The following is a 20,573-nucleotide window of genomic DNA, read 5'->3' as shown; positions in this document are numbered from 1 at the left end:
CCATCCAGCTAGCTACACATGCTATTTCTGTACAGCATTGTCTGTCTTGCTAGCTAGAGTTACATTAGCGGGAGTTCAGAGAAAAACCTTAATGTTTTTCTCTGAACTCCCGCCATCAGTCCTTAGAGAATTAGTAATTAGAGAATTAGGACTGATTGCTTGTTATACTTAATTAATTCTTGTCAGCGTTTTATAAATTGGTGGTTCTGTTTGTGATGTGTTGCCTGGTTAGTTCATATTGTGAGAAGTATGAAAGCAAACAAAAGTTATACTGGACAGATCAGAGTGAGAGGTTTTCAGTACTGACGATGTTGGACGATGTTGGACGATGTTGGACGTGTCGGGCAGACTTGGCTGTCCATGGTCAATGTTAGGTTAGGTCAGAGGTCAGAATCAAAGCTTGAATTTATGATACCCTTTAGTACCACTTGCCAACACTCACTTGCTTACAGTGTACATAATGTTTGCAACAAAGATAGAATTTCTGTAGTTTTGCCTCTGTACATAACCACAGTGTACAGATAATAATAATAATTAAAACCGCAAGCGGTGATATCGGGCCCTCGCACTCCGCGCGCGTCGACCTGTGGCGCTCGTCGACCCGTGCCGCACTCGGAGGTTTTGTGATCGTGATGGGTCTCTAGAAAGTTGAATTCTTTTATAGGAAAAGGTATCTTTTGCTCTCGGCATAGACGCAATGGAATATTTGGGGGTGTGGTCACGGCTCCAGCATGCAAAATAGGGCATGGGTCTGATTGACTTTTTTGATGGGCTGTTTGTCTAGATGATGTGGAGCCAATTTGGTCTCACTGGGTGAAATGCCCTAGGAGGAGTTCATTCAAATAGCAGGCCTGAAAATGGCAAAAATTGACACTTTCAATTGAAGATGCTGGACTTCCTGTAGGGTTTGGAGTATGGCTGCAAGAGACTTTTTTGTATGTCTTAGGATGTTACATGAGTGTGCAAAATTTCAGAGCTGTAGATAAAATGTAACTCAGGGGCTAGCTAAAAAACATGGTATATTATGATATTTAAAGCTGCCAGTAGGGGGCGCTCTAACGTTTATGGACTTTATGCATATCAATGTGTTCAGGGCAGGAGGCTTATCAAATAGATGAGGATTTTGTAAGGAATGGTGAAAGATATTTCATGTATTTCAGAGCAAAACTAATTCTGTGGACGGTCATACAAATTTTCATTTGCTTCTGTAGGGGGCGCTATTGCGCCTACAGTCTTGAATCTGTAGTTATGGATTCAGCCTGGGTGTGTACATGAGTGATTAAATTTTCAGCCTGATCAGACAAAGCATGTGCGAACAAGTGCACAAACAATTTTGGTGGTGAGGGAGAAAAACAAAGGCCAAATTTAATGGCCTGGTGTGACAAGGCCGTTTAATATTTTTTAAAGATTTCCACAATATTTGATGGGCTACTTGTGTAGATGATCTGGAGCCAATTTGGTGTCAGTGGGTGAAATGCCCTAGGACGAGTTCGTTCAAATAGCAGGCGTGGAAATCGCAAAAATTGACACCTTCAATTGAAGATGGCCGACTTCCTGTAGGGTTTGGGGTATGGGTCCAAGAGACTTTTTTGTACGTCTTAGGATGTTACATGAGCCTGTACATTTTCATACATGTAGATAAAACGTAGCTCCGGGGCTACTCAAAAAACATGCTATTTTAAGATATTCCGAGCTGCCACTAGGCGGCGCTCTAACGTTTATGGACTTTATGCATATGAGTGTGTTCAGGGCAGCATGCTTATCACACCACTGAAGTTTGAGCCAGATTGGGCAAGTTGGCTTTGAGTTACAGCCATTTTTGTGTTCATGGCGAATCATCGAACTTTGCCGTCCCATAAGGGTCACGCCCTTTTGTCAAAAACTCACAGTTTTGAAAACACAGTAAGTCCAAGTTCTTAAGGCTTTCCAGGTGAAATTTGAGATGGTTCTGCTAAACCACCTTGGAGCTGGACCTCCAAGTGTAAAATATGACATTTCCTGTTCCCACTAGGTGGCGCTGCGACTGATATTAAATATTGTCATATGTATGTATTCAGGGGGGCACCCTTATCCTACTGGAGAAGTTTGATGCACATTGGATCATGTAGGTATGAATGAGAGGCAATCAAAATTTCATGGCGAATGATCAAAGTTCAAAGGGGCATAAGGACCCCTCCCCCTTGGCGAAAACTCACCATTTTCGAGATTTAGATTCCCCTGGGGGTGTAGGTTAGACAAACCAAATATGAAGATGATAACGTCTAAAACCTCTGAGTTATTAGAAAAAGTGTGAGGGCTGCAAATCGCCAAATTTGCATAATTAATTCAAAATGGCGGACTTCCTGTTGGGTTTAGGGCATGGCTCCAAGAGGATTTTTTGTGCGCCTGGACATGATATATATGTGTATGAAGTTTCATTCATGTACGTGAAACACAGCGGTGGGGCTCCAGTTTAGGGGGCGCTAGCGAGCCATTTGGGCGCGCCCTTGCCCGAGCCCATTAAAATACTTAAATTTTCACCAGGTGTGACGCATGTGCCAAGTTTCATGAGTTTTTGAATATGATAAAGCCCCCAAAAAGCCAATTCATTTGCCTGAATAATAAAAAAAAAAAAAAAAAAAAAAAAAAAAATAATAATAATAATAATAAACGAAGCAATTACAATAGGGCCTTCGCACAGTTCGTGCTCGGGCCCTAATTATAAATCAAACAATCAATATGTGATTGAAGTGCAGACTTTTAGCTTTAATTCATGGGGTTTTCTAATGTTTAAGAATTATTGCCATTTTTATACACTAGCCTCATTTTCAGAGGTTAAAAATGAACGGGACAAACTAACATCAATTTAAAGACTTTTTTAAATTCTTGGATAAAAAGCAAATGTTGTGTTTCCTCTCATGAGTTGCTCTGATAGACCTTTACTGCAGCCACCGTCAGCTGCTGCTTGTTTGTGGATCTTTCTGCATTCAGATTTAATAATGGAAAAACATGCTGTGTTGGGCTGAGATCAGACTATTGACTTGGCCATTGAAGAATTCTTGGGTTGCTTTTGCAGTATGCTGTTAAGTACCGTCTCATCAATGTTGAAGCATTTGGCTCATACTGAACACTTCACAGTTCATCCTGCTACATCTGTCATCAGTCACGCCATCAATTAACAGTAGTGACCCAGTTCCACTGACAGCCATACATGGCTCCACCATGAACTGTTTCGCTCCCTCTTCATACTTTTCTCTTCCCACCATTCCAGTTAACCTTGGAACAGAGATTTTTCCTGGTTTGTAACCAAACTGTGCCAGCACGTTTACATGTTTTCTGGTAAAGTCTAATCTGACTTTCCTGACCCTGAGTATAATTAGTAGTTTGCACCTCTTTGTAAGCCCTCTGTATTTTCATGAAGGTGCCTGTTGATTGTTGACTCTGACAGTAATACACCTGCCTCCTCAAGAGTTTGTGATGCAGTGAAGCTGTTTTTCTTAACCATGGAAATTATTCTGTCAACATGCACTTTTGTTGTCTTCCGTGGCCCTGCAGGCCTTTTGTATTACTGAGCTGGCCAGTGCATTCATTCTTTTTAAGAATAAGAATAAGACCAGACTGTTGATTTGGCCACTTCTAAAGTTTTTGCTTTCTCTCTGATAGGTTTATTTAGGTTTTTGAACCTAATGATGGCCTCCCTCACATGCACTAACATCTCTTTGGGACTCGTATTTAAAATTATATTAAAATTACAGTGAACAGTTATAAAATACAAATTCAACACTTTGAATCAAGTTAAGATATCATGAAATAACAAGGAAGTAGGCCTCCCCTGGCCAGGAAACTGCCCCATTAAATTTGAACCTCTGAAAACGGAGGACTGTGGCTGTAATTCTTAAACATTTATGCAAATATTTTGTAAAACCCCTTGAATTAAAGTCTGCACTTCAATCAAATATTGACTGTTTGATTTACAATCATTATTATCATTATCTGTACACCACCACAGTGTACAGATAATGATAATAATGATTGTAAATGGGAAAAGTGCAAAAACGTTGTCTTTGTCTCCAACATCATGGAGGGGACTGAAGCTTTTTCTGGTTAGGGGTTGGAAAGCAGCCATGATGGCTCATGTATCATCTGCTTATGTAGTGTAGAATGCAGTGGGCTAAATCCACAAAGAGGGGTAAACACTGAAGCCACATCCACTGAGCTCACAACACAAAGAGTTTTTTCTAAGTGCTCGCAGCAGTGCACGAGATCTTAACCTCTATAGTGATGCATGCATCTATGTTTTCACTGTGTTATCCCATACCTTGTCCAGATACGTGTAACTCCATGTCTTTCCATCAGCGAAGACTCGGGAAATGATTCTTCCCTGACTGTCGTATTCCCATCTCTCTGTGGTTGGGCCCCTCTGGAGGCCTGTCACCTGACCCGTGCTGGACATACAGACACAAAGTTAGATTACCAAAACACTGACTTATACTTTTTCTGAGCACTAATCATCATTATTACTGAGCTAACCCTAAGCTAAGTAATAGTTAGCATAATTCTGCTATGTGCTGAGCTTTTAAGTATTTGGGTTTTGGTTCCTGTTTATTTGTTTGAGCTTCTTCCTTGTGTTTACCTTTTCTCTGTGTCTCATGTATTTCCTTTTATTTGTTTACCTTTGTTTATCTAGTCATATCCTGTTTTATTTTGGTAATTGCTTTTCTTTGTGTACCTGATGATTTGATGTTCTCCAACCTGTGTTTGTCCTTTTCCCTCGTGATTCCCATATTGTTTCCACCTGTGCCTTATTTCAGCTCAGCTTTGACTGTATGTATATATTTATGTCTCTCCCCATGTCTTTGCTCATACTGTCTGCGTTCCACCCATGTACTTTTTTGCCTTGTTCTTCATACCATTCTACTTTACTGGAACATCTCAAGTTTAGTTTTATATCTTTAGTTGTTCCTGTTTTGAACTTTATCAACTTTCTGAATAAACCTCAATATATTTTTGACTCTGCATTCAGTTCTATTCTATTCATATAGAATCTTAGCAACTCTTCACTTGAGGTACATGGACTAGCTCTTATATAGTGCTTTTCTACTCTAGCTGAACTCAAAGTGCTTTTTATACAACCCATTCACATAGTTTTCTACTTCAAAGTGCTTACTATCTAATATTCACTCATACTCTACTGGTTGCAGCGGAGAGCAGCTTGGGGTTCAGCATCTTGCCCAAGGATACTTTGGCATGCAGACTGGAGCAGCCAGGAATCAAACCACCAACCTCGCGATTAGTACGTGACCTGCTCTTCCTCTTGAGCCACATCCACCCCTTTTAATGCCACTGGCTTGTCTAGTTTTAGAACGCCACTTTCTCTGTCATAGTATTTTCTAGTCTTTCTAGTCTACGTTCACACTGCAGCCTGAAGTGACCCAATTCCGATGTTTTGTGAAATCCGATTTTTTTTGCGTGGTCGTTCACATTTCCAAATATATGCGACTTGGATGTGATCTGTGTGTGAACAGCAGACGAACCTGAAAGTGTCCCGCATGCGCAACCGGTCGCGGCAGATGACCCCCCCTCCCTGAGCCTGGTTCTGATGGAGGTTTCTTCCTGTTAAAAGCGAGTTTTTCCTTCCCACTGTCGCCAAGTGCTGCTCATAGGGGGTCGTTTTGACTGCTGGGTTTTCTCTGTATTATTGTAGGGTCTTTACCCACAATACAAAGCGCCTTGAGGCGACAGTTTGTTGTGATTTGGCGCTATATAAATAAAATTGAATTGAAATTGAATTGAATTGAATGCGCAGTAGAGGACGCGAAAACGTCACATGTAGCGAGCGCGCTCACTGTTTGCGGAAGTCATACACGTCCGCGTAACGGCACGCAGAATAGTGACGTTTGTCGAGTATCAATGACGTGCCGGTCGGATAAATGCGACCTGGCCGTACACACTCAGGTCGCATTTGAAAAGATCGGATACGTATCGGATTTAGGACCACATATCCAAATGGCCTGGGTCACATTTGAAAAAATCCGATCTGTGTTGTTCAGACTGGCATGAAAAGATCGGATACAGGTCGCATGAGGGCGAAAAAATCGGATTTGGGTCACTTCAGGCTGCAGTGTGAACGTAGCCTTACTGAGAAGTCAAAGCACTTTAAGTTGTTCCCATAGGTGATCCATACTGCGCCAGAGCCTAGTCTTAGCATGCATATCTCAGTGATAGCTGCCTCTGTGAAAAATACCATATTAAGCAAGGCACGTAAGAGGATAGCGTGCCACTGCTTCCACAAGTCGTTCCATCTAAATCACAAAAAATGATTCAAATCATGAACATTGTTGTGGTTAGTAAAAGCACTGAGTGTGTGTGTGTGTGTGTGTGTGTGTAGAAGATTTGAGATGTTGAGACAAACTGGCCATTCAAAGCTCTTGCCACTAAAACCACATTCACACATGGCTTTATTCTTTTAACACAGGTGTTAGGTTCGCCTCTGTCTTTGGATTGTGGGAGCACTCAGAGAAAATACCCACAGCCACTGGAAGGACATCCAAACTCCACATAAAGACTCCAGAAAGGTTTGAGTATAGAATCTTTGTGTACCACAGAAAGCTGTGTTGCACCATCCTGTGGCAAAGTGAAACAGGTACAGAAGGAATTACCTGGAGTATGTCAGATTAACTGACAGCAGCTTGCTACTGGGAACCCAGAGTGTTGGATGGCCTTGGGTGTCGTAGATAATCTTCAGCAGGAACTTCCTGTGGTCATCATAAATTTTCTCAGTTCGCAGGGTACGATCATAATCCACAGACAGCAAATTCCTCCCATTCACCTGAAGGGGTGGACACACATTCATAAAACATGCATTACAACATAGCAGACCAAAAACCTATGAAGCACAAAAACTCTGTTGTACACAGTAAATATGAAGCCAGTGGGCTAAATTCTTTATAAATATGAAGCATTTTGGAAAACATACATTTCCAAACATTTGTTCTGAACAAGTGAAATGACAACAGAACATCATGCTGCTTGAAACTGAGAAATTTGAAAGTAAAATCTCTAATCATCATCATCACTCTTTGGATATCGTTAAAGGTGCTTTTCTCTTTCCTCTGTTGATGATTTATCCCTGACAATTATTCACTAATAAAGCAGGCTAGCACCCAAATATGCATATCTGCTGGTTCAGAATGATGAAGAAAGCCTAATTTACCGTAGATCACCCAAGAACTTGGTAGATGGTGTTTTGTTGCTATGATTATTTACTTTTATTCTAAAAGAAAATACTGAATAATAAATACAAACTCCAGTAAGACAGAGTGTGTACATCTGTGCTTTGTGCTTAGGGAGAACAACACTAGAAATTGTAAAAACTTTCAGAAATAACAGACAGAAAGATGGGACAGCATGCTGTTGGTTACAATCACTACACCCCAAGAGTGCTTCATGCTGAAGAATTAGGGCAAAGCAACAAATAACCTCAGGTGTGGATGACGTCCTTTATTGAGCCACAGGAAGTCATTCCTACCTGTGGCCATCAATCTCTATGACTCCTCTCTTAATAGGTGACACTGTGGTTCACCAGGGTAATTTATTATGTGTACATGTATATATACAGTATGTTCCACATTTATATTTACTATCACGGCCACTGCCTTGATTGTAGTCGTAAGAATTTACACGTATATACTCAAATGTTTCTCATTGGTTTTTATATTTTTGTGTGTTTTTAGTTTTAATTCATTTAAATTATTAGAGTGTTTTTATTCTTTCCATGTGATAAACAGCTGTAACAACTGAAATTCCCCTCTGGGATCAATAAAGTATTCTGATTCTGATTTATTGCTTTCTAAATGACGCGCTGTTTGTTCAAACTCCCATTTACAAAGACAGATAGCCCTGGTCTGGTGCTAAGTTCACCTCATGTCCCTGTAGCAATAGGAAATACTAAAAAATAGCCAATCGTTTGTTTTATAGACCTATTTAATTAAAGAAAGAGTCTTGCTGGAAAATGTTCAAGAGTCTTTTATCTCATCTTTTCATTTCAGCCACTCATTCATTTGTAAATTAACACCAGTTGAATGCAGTGAGGTGAATAACAGGGCAAAGAAGTACTATATTGGATATGGATGGCATCCAAAGCCATGCAGAGACAGAACCAGGCCGTATAAGGGGAGACAGAGCATTCTGCAGATTGGGCTTGGTATATCTGCTAATGGGTCCAAGCAAACTGTGATTTTAATATTATCCTACCATTAAACAGGATTCTCTAACTGTCCTCTGTGCATGCTTAGAAATAATTAGTTTTGCAGCTGTTAATCAAACAGTTTGATTAGTTACAAATCCAAAAGGATCCAGACAAACATCTCTGCAGCAAAGACTTGGCTCCCCATGTTGAGCTGAACATCCCTCAAATCATCCACATCCCTTATATTATTGACAAATATGACAGTGGAAGTTGAAGTTGCTAAACAAATACATATGGAGATTAAAAATCCCATCAGCAGCTGTCCTACGTGATATACTTGTCATCTCATAGAAGCTGCTGGCGTTGGCATTTCTGGTGTGGCAGTAGATGTTTTCATTATTTTATCCAGCAAGATGCTTAAACACGCAGCTTTCTCATTAACTGGCATCTTGTCCGGAGTCTCAGCAGCGGGATTAGCACACATATAAAAACAGTGAGACTATTAGTATTTAGTAGAAAGACTGGATTAAAGTTTGCTGCTGCTCAAAGCTTCACAATCACACTGTCATCATAAAGTTGGCATCTTGTTGTTGCTGCTGCAAAGACAGCTGGGTTGTCATTGTGTTAGTAATGACAAATTGTGGTACACATGAATACAAATGTGCACATAATTTATTTATGCTCACTTCTGCATGCTCAGTTATAAAAACACATCTACCTACAGCTCATTACTGCCAGCTCACAATAGAATACTCCCTATTATGACTAGTGGGCCACCCGTGGTGATGCTTTCATTATGGTTTATTGGGTTGAGAGCCGCACAGCTGTGTTTTTCAAATTCACCAGAGGCCACATGACTGAACAGATTTTCTCCTATTAGGCTGGGATAGTGAGAGAGTGTTCATATAATATTCAAGCTCCACAGTCAAACCTTTATTTCCTAATAAACACAAACACGAGGCTTCTTTGCCCCATTACTCACCTCACTGCATTCAACCGGAGCTACAGAAGGAGAAACCCCACACAGAGGCTGTGCCGGCAATATCCACTGAGTCTAGTAATTCACATGCTAACCACAGCACACCAGTGAATATGCACCTACAAGTCCTAGTTAGCAATTAACATTTCTTGTGCTAGCCATTCACAGTCATATAAACAACATGCAAAATGATTATAGAGACCATAGAGTTAAACAAACAAAGAAAAAACAAACAAAAGCAAGACCTTAAGTTAAAGAGAATTACACTTGATATGAGAAATGATTTCATTGTGATGAAAAGGTTCTAGGTAACAGCTACACATGAAATTAAATGTAATAACTGGCAGCTTTGGATCATCTGAAAAAGTGTTAATATCATGATTAATTAAAGTGGCTATCAAATGGACGATTCTATTCTCAGTTACAGCTCATGCACATTGGTCTTTGCTTATGAAAAGCTTGTGCTGAAGAGCACTCACTCTGAGTTTTCTTCCAAAGACGATGACTTTTCCTCGTGTCTGCTCCTTCCTGAACCTCCATTCCACCAGGTTTTGGCCGTTCTCTCCTGGCAGAGTCATGTTGCGTCGTGCTACAGTTGGGTTAGCAGCACCTAAAGAGGTATGAAAACATGAAGCCCTGACAGGTTATTTTAAGAACATCTCAACCAAAATATCCAAAGAAAAGTAAAAAAAAATTTAACATGCAGGATGAATATGTATGGTTCACATGTAACATGTGCTGTGTGTGTAAATGTTGAGAGCAGAATTCCTGTATTAAAATTGAAATCCACTGTAATGCCCACGGTCCGTTTCACCTCCCTGTACGTGCACACATTATTTTCCACTGAATGGCAATCATTCCCACAGTACTCGTCCTGTTTAGATCTCTGCCTCTGTTAATCTGAAAAACTGGGTACTCCCACTGTTTTCTGGTATTGCACTGAAGAACCCTCTTTCCAAAACACTGAGGCAGGTTTCAGGCTCATCAGGCTTAGACATATTTAAGGAATCTTTTCAAAACCATTCCCCTTTGGTTTTTTAACTGAAATTCCTGGTCTGGACTGGAATATTTTCCCATACACAAAAGTGTGGGCTGCAAACTTTGCACCATTGCAGCTGGGTCAGCACTGAGCGTCACAACAGAACATCTGCAAACACGACGCCCTGGTATACGATCCTCTTCACAAAACAGGCCTGTTAAGGGTGTTTAGCTGGAGAGAGATGGGCGTCACAGAGAAAAGGGAGCGGCATGTGACACCGAAAGTCATGGCTCACAACAATTTACATGGAAATCTGCTATATTGTGCACAGAGCAATTTCAACATGTGTAAATGTGTGGAAAACCAGTGCCTTACACACACTGCACCATATAAATCTAAATAAAGTCAGTTTACAGTTCTCTGATACATTATAAACTCTGAAAACACACCTGCCAGTATATGAGGCTCTGTCTGGTAGTGCGTGTCCATCCCATTGGCGTAGATCACCCTCAGTGAATGGTCATTACCCACCTGGTAGCTGTTACGAAGCTGGTCTGTTTGAAAGGAAAACACATCATGAATGAACCATATCTTTGCTGCACATATTTCAAGGCATTTATTCAAATATACAGTATTAACTGACCTAAGGGTGAAGGAGAAAGAGACAAAGACAGGGAAGCATAAAGGTCAAGGGAAAGAGGGAGATAAAGTGATAAATGTAAGGAGAGAACCCATGCAATTCATTCCAGAGGGCAGGGTTTGAGCCTGCTAATGGAGCGGAGAGCATGTATTAACATCTCCCAGCCTCTTTTAATTAGGTTCCCCTTGACCTCTCACAGGACTAATGGGCATTATGTGTGCATACAAGACAGAGATAGGGAGAGTGAGAGACACAGAGTGAGAAGCTCTCGAAGATATTTTGATTCCTGCTTCCCTCTGTAAACTAAATCATTGTTACTGACCATATTTGTAACAACAATTTAACCAACAAACATTAAAAAACAATCAATTGAAACACTTTTTGCTCAAGGTGCAGTTAAAAATATACATCTGACACAGTTTTTGAACCTATTGGCAGAGGATATTTCAGCACTGTATCACTGTACATGTAATAGAGTTCCTATTTTCAAAATGGACTCAGCTCCATCTTTTATTTAAACAAAACATTTAAGGAAAAATACAACAACAGTTTTTGTTCATATGAATCAAATAATTCATCACAAACACAGTTAACCTTTCAGACATGTCATAAGTGGAATTCCTGCAAAAAGCATCTCCACTGTTGGGTGATTTATGGACCTTGTGGTATAAAATTGTAGGGGGATACTGCACCTGCTCCTGGAGGGCCATCCTTCATTCATCAATTTTAAAGCACAAACAAAAGCTGTGGAATATGTTATGAATGGAGAGAGAGGACACACACAGCCTGTTACGAGACACCTTAGGGTCACCTAATCTTAAAAACAGAGAGCTTATATTGTCATCGTGGTGGCTGTGGCTCAGGAGGTAGAGCAGGTCACCTACTAATCAGAAGGTCGGCGGTTCGATTTCTGGCTGCTCTAGGCTGCATGCGTATTGGGCAAGATGCTGAACCCTGAGTTGCTCTCCAACGGAAGCGTTGGAGTGTCAATGTTAGACAGTAAAAGCACTTAGCTTAGATACACATGGAAGTGCTTTTATGAATGAGTAAATGCAAACGTGTTGTATAAGCACTTTGAGTGCTCAGCTAGAGCAGGAACGCGCTATATAAGAACCAGTCCATTTACCATTATTAATACTGAATGAAAGTCTGAATACATGGAATGAACGGTGAATATACTGAATTAAAACTGATGTCACAGAGGCTCTTGTGCCATCTAGTGTTTTCATAAAGCACATGTGTCAAAGTCAAGGACCACATCCGGCCTGCGAGATAATTTCATATGGCTATTATTAATGGCCCGCGAGTAAATAGCACTCCCACCATTTATACTGCAAATCCCACAATGCACTGCAACAGATGCAGAGACCTGTGCACTAACATGATTTCCTGCACTGTCAATGACACATTGATCAGTGATCAGTAGAGAAAAACATCGGTCAGCACTTTTTACAGTGACATTTAAACTGTCTGACCCCCAAAAATGGCCAAATGAAAAGCAGAAAACAGGGATTTTCCAAACAGGTGGGAGGCAAAGGACTTGCCATCGGAGGTAACCTGTGTGTCTCTTTTCCTCACCTGCGATGTGTGGGGAATAAAGCGGATTGGTGGGGTGGATGCGGGAGAAGATGCAGAGGGAGACCTGCCCAGGGGAGCTGACAGTGCATCACTGCATCACACATGTATGACAGAGTGAAAGCTTTTCAAATCAAGTTGCACCTATGAGAGGTGCAGATGTAAAAAGGGAATTTGTGCCACTTTCCATGTTGCCAGAAATCAGAGCAGGTCTCCAGCGCTGTGTTTGCAGCTGCGCTTTTTGCCGATAAACTGCACACACTGCGCAGTTCATGTGACTTTTTTCGGACTTTGAAGCGCAGAAATTCACATCACAGTTTTTACCTGAAAAAATCGCAAATTTTCACCAGCTTGAAATCTTCTCATTTTCCCTGATGTTATGTTTGAAGAAAAATATAATTTTTATATTTTATTTAATATGTTGAGGAAAACGTTGCTGTTTTCTGGCCGTTCAAATTCATATTGCTGAGTAAAATAATTTTCAGCTTTAGATGTTCAATAAATGTTAATCCTGTTTGGCCCGTGACTTAGACTGTGTTTTCAATTTTGGCCCATCCTGTGATTGAGTTTGACAGCCCTGGTGTAAAACATATAATGTTACTACAGGAAGTGGCACTATAAGCCAATCCGCATGGAATTTAGTAGCAGAAAGCCAAAGTAATGAGGACCGAATGCACTGGCCAGCTTAATACTAGTTGCAGTGTCCTGTCCTGTACTACTGATAAAGAAATGTATTCACTGTTTCACTGTGGAAGACACCGAACCTTTCAAGTCAGACAGAGTATCACGTTAACATTAAACAGAATAGCCTCCCACATCCCAGTCTCCCCACCACCACCCTTCTTCACCAAGAACAGAACTATAAAGTTACTATGTGGCAGAAGCTGCAAATCCTGAACTACGTAAACAAAAAGAACAGAAAAGGTCAATGTGTCCTAGACTGATAGCATGTTATTATTAAACTGTACACAACAGTTCATTTGTTTAATTGTGGAAATAGGATATTTATTTAATATTTCAGTTCCCATAAGCATCATCTGCTAATGTTTCTTAAAAGTGAATAACACATTCGATTCATTGTTTTTTGCAGCAGCGTTCAGTGGTTTGGTCCCGATTACCCATTCTGCTGTTCTCAGCACACGCTGCAGGTTTTCTCTGTCCTCCCCAGTATAACAGTCGAACTGCACTGTTCTGTAGTAGGTCAGGAGGCTCTCAGTGGTGGAGAGGTAGGTTCGACGCAGCTTCCTGAGGAAGTATAGTCTCTATTCTGCTTCCCCCACCTGTGAGACATGTTTGTGGATCAGGTGAGGTTAACTGAGGTGTGAGGGCGGCGTGCTTAAATCGTTCGGATCTCCTGAAATCTGTTATCACACTCCTTGGCTTTGGTCGTATCTCCAGTTTGTTAATATCACACATCACATCAGATGCCAGACCTCCTTCTTGTAGGCTGATTCGTCATTATTTTTAATAAGTCCTACAATGGTGGTGTCATCTGCAAACTTGACAATGATGTTACTGGTGTGAAAGGAGAACAGTCCTGTGTGAAGAAGGAGTAAAAGAGGGGGCTGAGGACCCCCCCGGTGTGCCAGTGTTTAAGATGAGAGTTGAGGAAATGTGATCTTCCATCCTGACATCCAGTATCCAGGTGCACAGGGAGCTGCAGAGGCAGAAGTTGCTCAGCTTCTGAACTAGTTTGTATGGTTGTACTGTATTAAAGGCGGAGCTTAAGTCCATGAACAGCCCCCTCACACAGGTGCTGCTGTTGTCCAAGTTTGAGGGCTGTGTGGAGAGCTGTAATTATGGCTTCCTCTGTTGACCTGTTTGCCCTGTGCAAACTGGAATTAAGGTCAGTAGGAGTACTAGCAGCCATGATGTTAGCCAGGATGAGTCTCTCAAAACATTTAGTGGTGGGAGTTAAAGCAAATGGGCAATAGTTGCTTAGGTAGCTCACTGTGTTCTTCTTGGGCACTTTTGGGTGGCTGTAGCTCAGTAGGTAGAGCAGGTCACCTACTGATCGGAAGGTCAGCGGTTCGATTCCTGGCTACTCCAGGCTACATGCCAATGTGTCCTTGGGCAAGATACTTAACCCCAAGTTGCTCTCCGACCATCCTGTCGGAGTATGAATGTGTGTGAATGCTAGTTAATTAAAAGCACTTAGCTTAGTATAAACATGGAAGTGCTTGTATGAATGGGAGTGCATGGGTAAATGTAAACATGTTGTGTAAGCGCTTTAAGTGCTCTGACTGAGTAGAAAAGCGCTATATAAGAACTAGTCCATTTACCATTTACCACTGGAATGATGGTGGCTGACTTAAGGCAAATAGGAACTGCAGACTGTACTAGCTAGAGACTGAAAATGGTGGTGAAAACCTCTGCTAGCTGTTCAGCACATGCCTTAAGTACCCTTCCTGTGATTTCGTGTGGGACAGCTGCTTTCCTCACGCCAACTCTGGGGAGTATGAGCCTAACCTGATACTGCTGGATGGGCCTCTCTGTTGTGCTGGTCAAAGCGGATAAAGAAGTGGTTCAGGGTGTCAGGCAGGGTGCTGTCTGAGGTGTCTGATGATGTATGGGTATCCTTGTAGCGGGTGTCTTGATCCCCTGCCATGTGTCCCTGGAGGTGCTGCTGTTGAAGTGCTCCTTGATGCACTGTTTGTATTTATGCTTGGCCTTTTTGATGCCCCTCAACAGGGACGGACGTGCCTTTTATGCTGTTCACCCTTTCAGACCTGCACTCCCACCTAATATCATTGCACATTTTTCTGGATCACTTGCACACACATGCAGTTTATGTTATAGCAAGAAGGCAAAACTATAAATAATGTACATGAATTGATGGAGTGGAATGCCACACTTGTCGATCGTTTGAATAACTTATATTCCAATCAATACTGTTCTGCTGTGAGGGAGAATCTGTGCGGCCACACAGCTCACTCTGAAATAAATCACCGCCAGCCTCACTTCAAGGCCTCTCTTCAAATGACTCATTAGTTCAGATTTAACAGGAGCATCAGTGCTAAATTATTGTTTCCTCTTCCTGTTAAAGGATGAATTTTTGACATGAAGTATGACAAGGATGCTACTTTTGCAGTTCTCAAAAATTCTAAGAGAAGATGCAATGACAGATTAATCCACAGGTTGCACACCTCCTCGTGTCAGATCTCTTCTTAAAATTCTTAAAGTGTACTTTACAACTTTAAGACAAGCTGCTGCTGTAATAAAAAAACGGGCAATACTTTGTAACGTACACGCGGAGAATCTTTACATTGCTTGTTTTGTGAAGTAGTCACAGGACGTATGTGTCAGATGGTGGTACCAGGGTATACCAGGGTTCCTCATTTACATAATACACTTACTGATAGACATAAGAATTATTAAATTCCCCCCAAAATAAGTTGTGCTCGCATTTTTTGAGGTATGATTGAAATGTAGAGTACTTATTTTGATGTGAAAAATAGATGTTTGCTATGAAAAAAACATCAAGCTGAGACAGGAGGATGTGCTGTGAAGTCAAGCCCATTCTCACCAAGTTTCAGTAAGCTCTCTCCAGCAGTCACTGGTGTGCACAAACATAGTGCAAAGATGTACTGAGCCCAATGCTGCTAGGACTGAGAGAGCTGTCCAGACCAGTCGGAACATGGTAAACGTGGCTGCTCGTGTGAGACAGAGAGGCTGGATGAGGAAACTAAGTCTCAATAAATTCCTTTCAATGGGAGAAAAAGGTTAGAAGCTCCAAATTTCTGTGGAGGAGTTCAATGGTCTTTTTAAGATCACAATGACTGTTCAGAAATTGTCAACTTGTACTTTGCTTTGTCATTTTTGTCAAAGTTTGATGACTGAGTGTACTGTGTAGCTACTGAATACGACTTTAGCGATTGGTGGGCAAGTACACTTTGTCATTGTACATGTAGATCCACATGATGTTCATACCTGCGTATGAACCAGCTGGAGATCTTGGAATGAGAGAAGAGAGGAGAAAATCAGGCAGATTTAAACGATGAATTCAAACTTTCTAAACGATGATAAACACTTTAAAAATGAGAAGTAATAACTAAATCTCTTGTCCCAGCAGCAATTAGGTTTTTAAATGATCTATTGTGACTTCATGTTGTCATAGTATAACTGTTTTTATGTTTCTTTCTGTACTACTGGCTGTGTTGATATCCAATGATCAATCAGTGAAGCTCAACCGTCTGTGTGTCAGTGCTCTCATTCAGGAGTGTTTGATTGTTACCTTGGCACCAGGCCTTACTGTGGTCAACCTGAATTAAAGCAAACAATGGAGGGCTGCCCTCACTATTTTTAGAGGCTTGGGACTCTCAGCCACTCCCCAGGTTTGTCCGTCATAGTCTGCACCGTCTGCTGCTCCGCCCTCCTCCAATCAATGATTTACTGCTGGGTGGGTGGCTTTGCTATACAAGTACATGAAAACTACACGAGGGCCACTGACACCAAAAGAAAGACTATCCAAGACTCTGGTTGGATAGCAGGTAACAGGGTGCAGACCACTACCTGTGGAGGGAGGTGTGTAGCATGCAGGTGAAGTCTACAACATCTAAACCTAGTGAGTGGCAGGCACCAAGAAATGAGAAGCTGGCTTTAATATTAAAACTTTAACTTTTCTTGAATTTATCAGGCAAGAGCCATGCTTTTCCTCAAAGTCATTTCCAAAGAATAGCCACTTAAACTGGCTTACAAAAACAGGAAAAAACTTCTTTGTGAAGTGAAAAATTAAGAAAGTTAGATTTCACAGGCTAGTGGAAACCCTGATATTGATTTGTATTTTAAAAACAATTTTTAAAATGTATTTGTTTTGTTCAGCTGCAGGCATGTGTTACCATAACACCTAGGCTTTGTCTCTCACACACACACACACACACACACACACACACACACACACACACACACACACACACACACACACACACAGAATAGCAGAGATGCTAATAGCTAACCCACCATCAGCCCAAGATAAAACCCAAAATAGCAGCAATGCTGAAAACAATGACAAACCAAAAATATATTTAAAACCCACGGAGCACATTCTTCAACACACTGACCAGCTGTGCTGTTGTGTAAGAAGCAAACAAACGTTTATCATATCAACATGTATTTTCCATTATGTCTCTGGGTTTCTCTATTTGCTTTGCAACACAAAACACAAACAACTTTGGCAGTTTCTTCTGATTAATAGTAGGGTGCTAATATATATTTAAAATCAAGAGAATGCAGTAATTCATAATTAAATATGCTCAGGTATGAGATTTACAGGTGCGTCAATCACATGACATTTAACAGAGTGAAAAAAGAAGATGGCAGCTATACTAGTGGTATTTTACCTTCAGTGCCAGAAATCTTTCTTTTCTTTTATATTATTTGTTTAAAATACTTGATTAAATGTAAAAGATTGTGGTTTGGTTAAATTACACCATTTCAGCTGCTTATCAGGAAGCTAATGAGATCTGCTGCTACCTTAGCTACTTGAATAAGGAATTTAGCACTGTTATCTCCATCCAAAGTGATGTATGCTATTTTAATTTAGAGGAAAAAACTATGGGCAGAAATATTTGGCTCAGCTTTAGGTAAAGCTAGCTGTGGCTATGTGAGCAGCGGCTCTGACTTTATGTGCACAGCTGTCTTCTTGAATTGACCTGAACAACAGTTTATGGGAGGAAATGTGAACAAACCAAACCTTGAATGACAACACAGGAGCTGCTCATAGATTCATAGATGTGAGGAGCTCGCCTGCTGGTCGTGGCTAAAGATCTTCGACTACCAATGAGCCTCAGCCACAACCACATGGACACAATACAGCAAAGTGTCCGTGTGTTTCATACATTATTTAGCACCAAGTAGCATTTACTAGCTTTGTCACTAATACCTAATACTGCTCCACGGTCTTCTCCCATCTGTCACTGGAGACTGTGTGAAAGCTTCTTCTCCTGATAACTGATAACTGATATTAGACTGTCAGTGACAAACTCAGTTTTCACTTTAGTTGTTTAAACTACTTGATTACATTCAGGAAGAAGATTGTGGTTTGGTTACAATACACCAATTCCAACCCTTATCAGGAATCTGCTACTTTAGCTAATTTAATGAGGACTTTAGCACTGTGCACTGTGTGAAAGCTTTGAGCTGAGCCTTCTTCTTCTGAGAAGTGATGAAAACATTGGACTGTTAGTGACTAATTTAATTTACTATGACCCAGATGCTATTTTTAGGAGAAAAAGAGGTGAATTCAGTCCCTGTAATTGAACTGTTTAGTATTGTTTAACAAACACAAAGGTACCAAAAAATAAAAAGTCACACTTCTTCCTTACCTTGCACCAGAGTGTAGAAGGAGTCTATCGATGATAGGTTGGTTGTTATAGCAACATCCTCATCCCTCCCTGACGTCTCAATGTCCACAGCAACAGCGCCTGACGACATGTCGCTGTGGAGATTGGTTACCACGCCGGTGGGGAAGGTCACGTTAGTCAGACGACCCTCGCTGTCATAGCTACAAGGATGGTGAGGATGCAGCAGAGGGAGGAAAGAGGTGAAATATGCTTTGTGGATACCTGCAGAAACACCTGAATCTGCATAACTCTGAGAATGCATTTTACTGAAAGCAGGACTGAATCTGCCCAGCTAAAGTAGAGACTGTAAAGGTTACATCAAGAGGTAAACTCAAGATGGAACAGTCACACCGAGAGTCTTTACTGTCAGAAGAGTTGGAAATTATTTCATGAATTAATCTGTCCAGCCTCTGAAATGCAAACATAAATACAAAAACTGCTCACTCATAGAAGGTAGTCCAGCCAATTTGGATACTCTTGGTAGCCAACAAGCCACTGTTCCCATGGTAAGTAAACAAGACCAGTTCCTGACCCTGAGCGGTAAGAGTCTTCAGCCCTCCATTAGTCCCAATGGTCAGCCAAATGACCTAAACACATACAAAAACACATATACACACGGGCACAACATAATCTGCTAACAATGCTGTCCTAATAACACTGAGGGATCGGTATGTGTTGGCAGGACATGAAGGTGTGCAGCGTCTCACCTGATTGTCAGGGGCGACCACACGCACAGGCATCCTGTTAGTGTCTCTGCGAATGCGGAGCGTGTTTCCACTGCTGTCCGTCACTGCAGTTACATCCTCCTCATTGCTAAGAGTGTGCACAAATAAATTAACAATGTAACATGTACAAAAGAGGACAATAACACAAACATATGAGGCACCTTGTTGTGCAGATTTAAACAATTTTATGACAAAAATAAATGCATGACATTAACAAATGTGTGTTGATTACGAAACACACAAACCTGTAGCTGAAGTTGTATTTATAGTCTCCAGTGACCAGCGACATGGTGAACTGGTGAGTTCCATTTGCATCAAACACATAGAGCTCTTGAGAGGCTGGAGAAGCCACTTCATAGGAGCTGGGACCTGAAGCCAGAGAGCCTGAACATACACAAGCCAAAAGCCAGACAGTCTATTTATTACTGTTTAATACCTTTGTTTCATGGAACTCATACAATATCACACAGGTGTGTGCTCTGTTTGGGTCATTCCACCTCAAATCTGCACATTTTTTAGAGCATTTCCTGCTAGACTGTCTCAGATTTGCTTTAAAAAGTTTTATGGTCCAAAATTTGAACATAATGATGGCTGTGAAATTTTTGCTTCATATATCAAATACTTCTGAAGATAAAATTCTTGGAAAAATGGTTTGTCGACCTACTTCCAGGCCTGTTTTTGCACACTGAAATTTGAGGCAATGTTTAAATATGAATATCTCAAAACTATTAAAGATAAAAGCCTATAATTTCCAGTGGCCTTTCTTACCATCAAAATGAATCAGCATCTGTAATTTAGGACAGATACCTCAAAAAAACCTCACACTGCAAAAGACAACTAGTGACCATTTCTGACTGATATATATTTCACAATACTGCAAAATAAAGAATGTAGAGTACTTTCAGCATGTATTTCAACATGAAATTCTTCACCACAGAAATGCAGAAAAGCTATTTTCATTCAGCTTTCATTCTGGATTGAGCAAATATCACGAGCTGTACCACAAAAACAGAAACAGCAGTAAAAGCCTCAATGGAACAAAATTTTTGAATTTCTGCATGTTACTCTAATTATAAGTGAGAAACACATTTAGTTAAATATGTGCATATTTTTCATTTTCAAGACCTGCTCTACCAAACTGCTGGATTTCTCCATAAAGACAGATGC

General features: G+C 40.9%; 1 protein-coding gene across 2 annotated transcripts in view; it reads right to left on the bottom strand.

The window, feature by feature from the left end:
• Window positions 1-20,573, bottom strand: part of tenm3 (teneurin transmembrane protein 3) — a 280,572-nt gene that overhangs the window by 17,709 nt on the left and 242,290 nt on the right. For both annotated transcript variants that reach the window (XM_030724603.1, XM_030724604.1), the window contains 8 exons: window positions 19,652-19,790; window positions 19,389-19,494; window positions 19,126-19,268; window positions 18,664-18,842; window positions 10,575-10,679; window positions 9,626-9,756; window positions 6,639-6,808; window positions 4,298-4,424 (listed from right to left, as the gene is read on the bottom strand). In XM_030724603.1, coding sequence (XP_030580463.1) covers window positions 4,298-4,424; window positions 6,639-6,808; window positions 9,626-9,756; window positions 10,575-10,679; window positions 18,664-18,842; window positions 19,126-19,268; window positions 19,389-19,494; window positions 19,652-19,790 — 1,100 coding nt within the window. The remainder of the gene's footprint in view (window positions 1-4,297; window positions 4,425-6,638; window positions 6,809-9,625; window positions 9,757-10,574; window positions 10,680-18,663; window positions 18,843-19,125; window positions 19,269-19,388; window positions 19,495-19,651; window positions 19,791-20,573) is intronic.

The sequence above is a fragment of the Archocentrus centrarchus genome, unplaced genomic scaffold, assembly GCF_007364275.1.
Source record: "Archocentrus centrarchus isolate MPI-CPG fArcCen1 unplaced genomic scaffold, fArcCen1 scaffold_38_ctg1, whole genome shotgun sequence".
Lineage (NCBI taxonomy): Eukaryota > Metazoa > Chordata > Actinopteri > Cichliformes > Cichlidae > Archocentrus > Archocentrus centrarchus.
This window is presented reverse-complemented; position numbering and strand designations above follow the sequence as displayed.